At 30.9% G+C, this 11,422-nt stretch overlaps 1 protein-coding gene across 1 annotated transcript; it reads right to left on the bottom strand.

Moving 5' to 3' along the window:
* Positions 1-4,782: 4,782 nt before the first annotated feature.
* LOC140449081 (uncharacterized) lies at positions 4,783-10,967 on the bottom strand. Its single transcript, XM_072542224.1, has 3 exons — positions 10,930-10,967; positions 10,468-10,873; positions 4,783-5,043 (listed from the first exon to the last, which is right to left on the bottom strand). Exons 1-3 carry the CDS (start codon positions 10,965-10,967, stop codon positions 4,783-4,785), a joined length of 705 nt encoding a protein of 234 aa, XP_072398325.1.
* Between the last annotated feature and the right edge of the window lie 455 nt (positions 10,968-11,422).

Genomic DNA, 11,422 nt, shown 5'->3' with positions numbered 1-11,422 from the left:
TACTTTCATCGTAATCTTTATTTTATAATTCTGGCAGAATTTCCAATATTTATAACCTTACTTCTTTCGAAAGCACGTTTTCTCGATAATATGCATCTAGGAATATGAACAGAATTTAACTAAGTAACAATAATTTTATTTCTATAAAAATTAATTGGAAAATCCCAGTAGTTGGCTGTATACCATCGTTTAAAAAACTGATACAGAAGTAAAATACTTCACATTTGTATTTAGGTATAAAACATATAATTAAAACTTTTAAAAAGTGTCTGTAATTGAAGCTAACACTAAAATTGTAGCTGTGACATCAATATATGGTTTTACATTGTTCCAAATTTAAATTCTTAGGTGACTCTAGGTCGATGACATTGGATAAAAATTTTAATAGTTAAAGAGCAACATGTTTCTTTTATCGACTTTTACACGTCAATTATATTTCATTTTATTCTTGCTGTTCGCTATTTGTTTAATTGTATTTTGTAAAATGGTAAGGAAGTTAAACCCCTTTTGATGTATCTCTAATACCAGTTGTTGTATTTTTAGTTTATTGACAACATTTAAATTTATTGGCAAATTTATTGACCATATTAAAGAATTTATTGACAAATTTAATCGGCCATATCCACATGTTACAACTGTTTGGCATCTAATTGGGAGGACATACAAGCAGCTCATCGATACCATAAGTATCATACTCTCAAATTATTGTTAAGCTTTGGCAGGTTTGATTATTGTTTCTTTTTTTTTAATAAATAGGTTTGGTTAAAATTTGTTTTATTTGCTATCAGCTAAGAGCTCAGGTTTAATTCCTAGTTTAAGACAAGACGAACTCACACTTGAGATACTGAGCTAGGCAAAGCATAGAGGATAAGCTCCCATGGTTGATTGAGGTAATATTTTTATAATAGTACTTCAATTCTCTTTGGTAGCCTCATCGTTACAAAACAGTAAGTAGATATTTGTATAATACGCAATCTTAACCCAATTTAGTATTAAATAATAATTTATATTAATCAGTCCTAATCTACTATTCACTAAATTATTTTAAATATTGTTCCTCATTAGACTGTAGGTTTATTAATATGTATATATATTTAGTCCCAAAAAAGCGGTTAAATACATAGAACGGGCCAAGTGATAATGAGAATATAGTGAAACAAAATCATCCATACTCTTGCTGACAAATAAATAAATAAAAATCAGAAAAAAGACAGGATATACGGAATGCCAAGATTATATTTTTCGGATCTACATGTTGACTCATTCCTTCGAGATAGGTAATGATTAAGTGTAAAATGTTCTAAAGTATCATAAAAATTGATTGTTCTTTGTTTGGAATTACAGTACCTCGTGGTTGATTAACTGCTGTTGAATATAATACATTTTGTGTTGGTTAGCTGACATGATGTTTTTAAAAGAAACTGGAACCGGTTCTGTTTCATAGCCTATGATCTTAGACAGGTTTATCGATGTGAAGTTAAACAATTTTATCAGTTTATTATTTGTAGTAATTTAACTTATATCCAATATTTATATCCAAATAGATGATAATAATGAGTTTTATTTACTCAAGATTCTAATCTTTTGTATCACTTTCACTTAGTTTTTTATACTTTTAAATTTTTTGATAATTATTACTATTTAATGTAGCACGATCAGTAAGCGACAAATAGTCTTTATTGTTTGCTTGTTTAGAGTAGACTCGGAGAAGATACTTTCTTTTAAGCAATCATGTAAAAAACTTGATATATGTAGTGCAGTAACGTAAACTCAGAACTCTTCTCTTCTTCGTCTTAGCCTTCTGTCGTCCATGTTTGGACATAGACCTCTTTCAACTCCTTCCTTCAAACTTACAACTCAGGTATAGAAAATAAAACCGAAAACGATGACTTAAAATGTTTGATACTAATATATCTGTAGCTACTTGCCAAAACTTGATACGTCAAATAGAACAAGTTTTCAGTAGAGAGAAATTTAAAATTTATAACTTCATGGCAATTTGTTTTTATTTTTTAATCACTCAATTTTCTTAGATTTTTATCAAATTTTGTAGATATGTAAACAAAATGCTACTTAAACTGATAAGTGTACATTAATTTTCAAAATTCTATTGTGAAAAGGGATTTTACTGACATAATGTATCGTTTTTTTGGCAAATATCTTAGATGCCATATACATATAGTCATATCTTGTCAAAGTGAAATATATAAATTACGTGAATCTCGTAACTACAAAAAAAAATAAATAAATAAATATATATATATATATATTATTGTGATATTTAAAGTCTTGGTGCGCCAAGCAATAATTAGCTAATTATTTTTTTTGATTAATTAAAATTATTTAAATGATATGATTATGACTCTATCACAATTTTTAATTCTTTTATCTCAGGGTTACATTCGTGCTTCAATATCTATGCTATTACATGTGAAAGGTAAGGTTCAGAGAATACCGGAATAATAAAAAACACATATGATCTAACACTATATATTGAAATAAAAATAATGAAATAATTCACACTCAAAAGTTTTCAATAAACAAATCTCATATAAGGATTCTCAAAATTTTGTTCTCCGTACGTGAACAATTAAAATTTTTGGTACAAACAATATTAATTGAAATCTCAAAATTCCGAACTATTCTAACTCTCCTAATCAAAATATTTATATCCTTTCTAAATTAAGTGTAAAAATTGTGTTATCAATAAAAGAAAAAACTGCAGAAAACAAAATATCTCTCTCTGATGATGAGTGGTCCAAATCCTTGTTCCTTGTAGACTATATTATCTCCTCTCAACCGCTCCCTATGTAACCAGCAATCTTACACAGATTGTTGCAAGTATATCGTCCTTAATGATCTCCTTCAAAAGCACAAATCATTCAAATTATGATAGCCTTTCTCCTCTCGATAAACTGAATCTCTCGTTGGCCCGAGTGAAAAATGACTCTTGGAATATCTTCTCTTTACGATAAACTGAATCTCTCGTTGGCCTGAACAGTGACTCTTGGAATATAAGTAGAGAAATATGACTTACAATATTTTGCTGCTTCAGCTTCTGTCAGATACACTAACTCCACAAAAACTCACTAACATTCAACACTACTGCTTGCTACATTTCAGGAACCGCCAGAGAACAATCCCTGTTCCTCTTACAGATTTGGAAAACCAACTGAACTCTTTTCTCTCTCCTAAATCTAGCTACACTTTCATTCCTACATACCTTTCAATCTCCGCCAATCAAAACTCGTCACAATTCCCCCATTTTTTCATTTCGATAACAAACAAATTTTTACCTATAATTATAAGATTTCCTAAAACTTATTTACAAATAATATTTTTCTATAATTCTTAAAAACTAACAAAAACCACTTTCTATAATCCCTTCTATTGTCTTTAATCACTGCATTAATGTATTTTGAAAAACCCCGTTCAATTGTCTGTGGCTTTCACTTAAACTTATGCGGGTCACTCAAGTATAACAAAGAAATAAATGCAAAGCTTACACTTTGTTTAGTACAGGAAATCCAAGGATTTAATAACTTTCCTTCTCCGAAATGTTTGTTGGATATTATCCTACTTATCTGAATTATTTTAATGTTATTGAATTTTGAAATATTTTTAAACAAACCAATATTTTTCTCGATTTTACATATCATAACAATATATATATATATATATATATATATATATATATATATATATATATAAATATATATATATATATATAAATATATATGTATATATATATATATATATATATATATATATATATATATATATATATATATATATATATATATATATATATATATATGGCTTTCAATTCATCAAAGCATAATTACTTCGCTCACAAACGACTTGCTTAGAAATTGTAGACAAACATCATCCAAACAAAATAAATTTTACTAAACTCTCTTTACGACTATTGGATAAATCCAAATCCAAAAAAGGTTTAACTACAACATTTTCCCTTTTACTGCATTCTTAAATAACATCAAAATCCATTTTTAATTTTAAATTTCTTGGCATTTCGTTTCAATTTAAACATTTTTGAATACTTAAATATAAAACAGCGCAATATCACTACTTCAATTAGGATAAGTTGGAGTGACAAGTTTAATAACACTTATGAATAGTTAAATATTATTTGTTGCATCGGGAAGTTAGCCTTGGCGAAATGAATTAGCTAGATTGTAAACGTAGTAATTGTTTGCAAATACATAATTAAAGACAGAAAAAATAGGATAGGTGACTATTAGATAATTTTATTTATTTTCTTCTATATTTTATTTTTTTTTCTTTGTATTATTGTATATAAATGTATAAATAAAAATTATTTTAACGGAGCAGCAAATAAAGAAATTCACGCAAAACGTATGAGCACAAATGTGGCCAATAAAAATGTCAAAAAAAGTGAAAAGATAGTGTAGATCTACAAACAACTGATAGTTCTATTAAAATCACGTTAGATACCGCAGTGAGGGATTTTTTATTTACCTTTATTTATTTAGTGCAATCCTTTATCAAAATAACAATAAACAATATGTTTGACAGACATAAAGAAAAGTGACAAAGTTAGAGCCACACTCAAATTTTTGACTTTTGTGCAAATGAGTACCTTCAATCTTCTACCGTTTCTAGTGGTGGTGATATCCAGAGGATTCAACCTTTAAGTCTTAAGCAGTGGTGGCATCAGAAGATTGTTAGCGAGTGGATTTTGATGAAATAATTGCTTCAAGGTTTAGGTGATGATACATTATTAACATCGTTTGGCAAATACTATGTCGCATTGCAGATATCGCAAAGGACTTTGGATTGGATTCTTTGTAGTCTTTGCATATTTGTACTACTGGCAGTTTCCAGATTTAAATCCGATACATCTGTACCTGTCATACTATTGCCTTGTAGAAAAGAAGATTGTTTTGTATACTTGAACCTGACTTCTGATTCAGAATTCAGTATATTTTTATATTTTCTTGTAACGCATGCCCAGATGTAATCTTTTGAACTAAATATGTTTTTACCAGTTAAGGTGATTACCTTAACCCAGATATTTCATTTCCAGCTATTTGACATTGTTCCTAGCAGGTAGTAGTTTTTGATTTATACTATATTACCTTGAAATAAGGTAATATACCTATAAAGGCCCAACTTATAGTGAAAGGAAAAATCGAGGGAAAGAGAGGCCTAGGAAGGAAAAGACTATCGTGGCTCAGAAACATCCGACAATGGACAGGGCTAAATTTTGAACAGCTAATAAGAACAGCTGAAGATAGAGAAGATTTTAAAATTGTAGTAGCCAACCTCCATTGAGGAGAGGGCACTTTAAGAAGAAGAAGAACCTTGAAATATCATAGTTTTAACCAATTTTCTAATTGGTCTAAATAATTTTGCTTATAAATAAGTTTCTGGATGCTAATCTTTTATTCACATGAGTGGCTATTATGACGGTATCACCCGCATACGTAACAATCATAGTATTATTTGTGGTAAGCATGTCAGTTATATACAGTAAATATAGGGCTGAACCGAGTACACTACCTTAAGGGACTCCTGCCAAAATTGAACATAGGGAAACCTTTTACAGATGTGAAAGCAGGGCCATCACTACCATGTGTGCCAAGTGTGCATCACACACGGGCGGCCAACAATAAGGGCAGCTAAAAGCAGTCCACTGATGATAATACTTTTTTAAAACGAAAATAAATTCAACTAATTAAATAGTAATGATTCAGATAATTCTGTGAACTCTAATATTCCAAACAATAATAATTGTTCAGTACCTGCTAATACTTAAATGCGTTTAATTTATCATGTATACTTCTTTTTTTCATCCTTATCTAAAAAAAATGTCAGAAAATATTATTTATTGTATGAACTGCAGTTCTTGTTATAAAGCAGTTTCGGTAATACTTTTTAATTCAAAGCGGCTGGCGGCTTTCGGACTTCAGTTATTTGGGATTTCACACGTAGATACTTTACAAGAATTTAGGCAAGTGGTTGTAAAGTTTCTGTTATAATATTTTTCCTATGATTATGTTTATAAATGGGTTATTATGTCTTATGTTCAGTCTTAGTTGAGAATTCGACGAATTTAGACACGCTTTTGATAAACGATTTTGTTTGTAAAATATAGTAGTATACCGGTTTTTTTTTCACAGTAGGTACTATATTTCGAAGTAACGTCAAAATCAGAGCAATTTTATTCGTATACTCGTTACGCTACATAATATTTGAAGAAACATTTTTTGGACAACTTATTTGAAGTGTTTTTGGATTTATTTTGTTAAATTCGCCCGGCTTCGTTCTTAAGTGATTATTTTAAAATGTCCGAAAGTAAAAGAAAATGACTTTCAGGCTTTCAATATAGAAAAATAAAAAAGCAAAAAATGAGGAGAAAAAAAACTTAGCGGTACACTGAAATCATTTTTGATGAAAAACATACATAAAAATATACAAGACTCAGATATAAATTTATTACCTTCAACTTCAAGCGAAGTCCAAACTATAGAAAAAAGTACCAAACAATTGAATATTCCTGCGGATAGAGACGGATGATTTGATGACAATAATAGCGATAGTGCGAGTGCTGATGCTGAGACGCCTGAACCTGAAACCACCAACCAAGATAGACCAATTAATGTTCCAGTTAATCTGAATTGCAGTGTAGGAAGCTCCAGTATATATTTGGTTTCAGATGTTCCCGGAAAATGGCCTGCAAATATGAACCAAGTGAAGTTCAATTTGTTGTTGAAAATTTTCCTTAGCAAATTACAAAAATTAACTTCCCCAGAGATACAAATAATAGGAAATTTTCAGAAACTTATTATTATCGCACATTACCTAATCAAGACCTAATTCATTGCCGTGGTTACTTTACTCATTATCACTAAATAGTGTTTTTTGTGCACCTTGTAAACTGTTTTGTTGTGATGAAAGCAGCCAAAAATTACTTAGTGGAATTAATGGGGTAAGTGATTGGCAACATTTAGCTATTATTTTAAAATGAGATTAATCTGGTGCAGCTCATATAAAATATTCTCAAAAACTGTTTGAACTGTACAGTATTAAAAAAAGGATTAGCAGTTGACTCTGCTTATTAAAAATTATATGAAATGGAGAAAAACATTGGGGCGCTGTTGTTGAAAGATTTTTTGTAGAAATTTTTATCTAAACAATGTTTAGCTTTTAGAAAATCATTCAATAGGTTATTTGAACCAAATAATGAAAATTATTTGCAGTTATTTAAAATAATTTTTAAGTTTGACTCTGTATTATCGGAGAATCTTCGTCGTGTGGAATCCAAGAGTACAAATATACCACATTATTTAGGATGGCAACATCAAAATGAATTGATTGTTTTATTGGCAAACTCTGTTCAGAACGTTATCCTCAAACCAATTCGAACATTTTTTTATCATATTAGATTGTACCCCAGATATAACGCACGTAGAACAAATAACAATTGTAGTAAGATGTGTTTCAACTTCAACACCAGTTCAGATATTTGAATACTTCTTGGGCTTTTCTCATGTAACTGACGTAACTGGACAAGGTCTGTTTGAATTTATAGAAAAGAAACTGAATTAATTAAATATAAATATTAATAATTTGCGTGGACAGGGTTACGATAATGGAGACAATATGCGTGGTAAACACATTGGATTGCAGAAGAAAATCTTAGATAAATAGCCTCGAGCATTTTTTATTCTCTGTTCTACGCATAGTTTAAATCTGTTAGTGTATGATGCAGTAAAAATAAGTTTTGCGTCAGTGGAATTTTTTAATACTGTACAGGAACTATATGTATTTTTTTCTTCTTCCAATATTAGATGGAACATTTTATTAAAGCACCTTCCAAAGTTGACATTAAAAGCATTGTCGGACACGCCATGGGACAGTCGGATCGATGCAATCGCAACATTAAAAACCTAGATTAGTGAAATATATATTGCTTTAGAAGAATTGCAAAATGATAACACACGGGATATGAATACTAGGACTTTAGCAAAATCCCTTAAAATTAAAATTAGGAAATTCAAATTCATGTGTTCTGTTGTAGTGTGGCAAGATATTTTAAGTAAAATAAACGTGGTTAGCAAAATCCTTCAAAGTCCAAAATTTGACATAAAGGCTTCACTTGATGCACTTGATAATTTAAAAAAATATTTTATAACCAAACGTTCTGATGAACATTTTCAAAATTTTGTAACCGAATCCAGAGATATATCTACAAAAGCTAACATATATGATTTCCCTAGCTCCTCTACCGAACGAATTAGAAGAAGAAAAGTGCATTTTGAGTATGAAGGAGCTGATGAACCTATATTTTCTCCGAAATTGTCATTTAAAATAAATTTTTATTTTAAGATTTTGGATGCTGCCATACCAGCAATTGAAGAACGGTTCTAATTACTTCAACAGCACACAGACGTTTTTAGTGTAATATATAGCATAACCAAAGGTTGTTTATATAGCATAAAAACGATGATGAACTTAAAACAAATTGAGAGAAAGTGAATCAAGCCCTTACAGACATAAACAGCTCAAAGACTGAGATTAGTGCAACCGATTTATATGAAGAAATTAAAGCTATTCAACCATTTTTTTTTTCGTAAAAAAAAGTCCTAGTGATAATCTTAAATCTATTTACCAAAATAATCTTGTATTAACATTTCCCAACTTAACTATAATAGTACGTATATTCCTAACTCTACCTGTTACTGTAGCTACGGGTGAGCGGTCGTTTTCAAAACTTAAGATTATTAAAAACTATTTGCGATCCTCAATGACGCAAGATAGACTTTCTGCTTTAGCTGTGTTATCTGTAGAACATAAAGTGTGTGCGACATTGGACATTAACCTTTGTGTCTATACCCAGGTACCTGGGTATCCTTGGTAATTGTTTTATCTGAATCATTGACGATAATATAAATATTTTTATTCGAGCTTCTAGTTATTCCTAAAATTATTTAGAACGAAGAGATTTATAATAAAAACCAAAGAAAAAAATGCATATAATATATTAAAATTACCTGTCAAAGTTTTTACATCATTACGTCCACACCCGTGGCACCCGGGTAACACTAATGTTTAGTAAATTATGAAGCTCTGTCTAGTTTTTTTATAATAAAATTGACATGGAAACGTAAATAAAAGTTACATTTTAAACACATTGTCCACACTTACTTATATTTACTGAGTGTTAGTTACATAGTGGACGATTACAAACATTACATGATTTTCGTGTCTTTCTTAGCCGCTTTTTCGCTAAAGACATACAAATGTAGTTGTAATGCAGTTTCCAACAATTTTAAGGCGTCCAGTGGAATCTCGAAGTGGTAATGACTCTGCAGTATTACTTGAATCTGTAGGTAGAGGTTTTCCTAACATACACTCAATTCCTGACCTTGATGAAAAATTTCGGTATACATTTGGTACTTTAGATCTAGCAGAAATTGCAGGCATCACTAGTTGTTTCCCTAAGTCTTGTAGAAAAATTCTACGCTTACTGGTTTCAGTAGAACTCTGTGGATTATTCTCTGTATAAATTATATAGGTTGCTAGGCAAGCTACGTCTAGGATATTGTAAAACAAGGCTACTGGCCAACGCAAAGTTCTGCGTTTAGTGGAATAATAAGAAACCATTTTGTCCATGTTGTCTACGCCTCCTTTAGTTGTATTATAGAACTGAATTATTTCAGGTTTATTTTTTGGGCCACTTACATTATTGTTGTCATGCATTGTTGACAGCAAGATAACGCTGTTTTTCTTTTTTGGTACATATGAACAAATAGTAACACGATCTGCGCTGAATCCGTGTAATGACGATTCAGGCTCACGCTCTGGCGAAGGCAGCATTTCTTGTGGAATATATGGTTTGTTTCTTTTCAAAGTACCAACTAATGATAAATTCCAAGACAACAGGAGACGGGCTAGTGGAAGAGTTGTGAAAAAATTATCCATTGTTATGTTTCGTCCAGAATTTTTGTATCGGTAACACAAATCTTTTCATACGCGTTCACCTTGATTAGTTTCACGTCCAGTCGAATTTTTTCCAGTATAAATTTGTCCGTTAAGTGGATACGAATTATTGGCGTCACAAACCCACCAAACCTTGATGCCATACTTGGCAGGTTTTGCTGGCATATATTGCTTGAAACGTGTCCTACCTCTAAAAGGAAATAAATGTTCATCCACAGTAAGAGAATCCGACGGTACGTAGTTACGACGTAAATTATCATTGAGAAGATGGAATATATCTGTAATAGCTGCAGCTTTATCATTTTGCAAACCGTAAGAATCTGCTGATGCTCCAAAAGCGATTTATGCCCATACTTGCTCGGTACAAAGGATGAGAGTCTGTTTTTCATAAATCTTTCGAGTGCTCTGAATTTGAATGCCGTACTCCTGCTGTAATAAGAATACCTAATTGGTTTCGCGTATAATTATGTCACACATTACGTCAATGAAAACACATTTTAATGTATCTTTAATCGAAAGAGTTTTAGTAGAACGTACTGGGCCCGTTTTTTCACGCAAAAGGTTACGTTTCAGTGTTCGACTTGCAGTAAACGGTTTTCGTTGCCAAATCGTTTTATCTTTTGCAACCAGAACATCACTTTGGGAAGAACTTTCTTGAAAATCGTCAAAATCTTCATCACTACTATCGTCGCCGTCGGTATCGATTTCAATCTTATTATTGATATCAGTAAAAACGTCCTCTACGTCAGAAGCTTCATCTCCATCCGGTTTGCTTTGCGAAACATAGTCCTCATCTGATTCCTGGTTTTCGATATTTTTGTCTACTTCCTCATCTATATCGTCTATAAATTGTTGCAAGTACTTCTGTTGCTTTTCATACGTCATTCTAAAATTGAATAATACATGTATAAAACGTTGTAAAAATAAACAGTAATAACTTACCTTCTAAATTCGCTAGCACTTACTTCTCTTCTTGCCATTATTACAAGTAATTACAACATAAAACACGCATATAGTCACAAAAATATTAACAACTTGTAAGCACAGTTAAATAAACACTGATAGCAAACAAAATCCCAATTGTCTGTTATTTTCGGAATGTACAAGCGAAGTTTACCGAAACAATGCCGGGTACCTGGGTAGCACGGGTATAGACTCCCGTATCAGGTACTTGGGTATTGACATAACGGTTAAAGAAATTGTCAAAAAGTTTTCCGAGACGAAAGCCCGAAAAGAGCGTTTTTAGTTCTTTTATGTGTTTGTTTCTATTCACGGTTTATTTTAATTAAATGGACGTTTAAATTAGGATATTAGGATATACATATTCTGGACGTTGGATCATGGATATTAAATTAGGATAAAGAACGTTTAAATTAGGATATTAGGATGGGATATTAGGATATTAGGATATACATTAGGATAATATAAATATGGA

The sequence above is a fragment of the Diabrotica undecimpunctata genome, chromosome 8 (assembly GCF_040954645.1).
Source record: "Diabrotica undecimpunctata isolate CICGRU chromosome 8, icDiaUnde3, whole genome shotgun sequence".
NCBI lineage: Eukaryota > Metazoa > Arthropoda > Insecta > Coleoptera > Chrysomelidae > Diabrotica > Diabrotica undecimpunctata.
The sequence above is the reverse complement of the archived record's forward strand: the minus strand, read 5'-3'. Positions and strand labels throughout refer to the sequence as shown.

Bases quoted from the DNA above. Each gene is read 5' to 3' on its own strand.
- LOC140449081 (XM_072542224.1), bottom strand. From the start codon at position 10,967: ATGGCAAGAAGAGAAGTAAGTGCTAGCGAATTTAGAAG. The intron at 10,874-10,929 runs GTAAGTTATTAC...ATTCAATTTTAG, and splicing joins AGTGCTAGCGAATTTAGAAG to AATGACGTATGAAAAGCAAC. The intron at 5,044-10,467 runs GTAATGTGTGAC...ATCTGGGTTAAG, and splicing joins TAAAATGTGTTTTCATTGAC to GTAATCACCTTAACTGGTAA.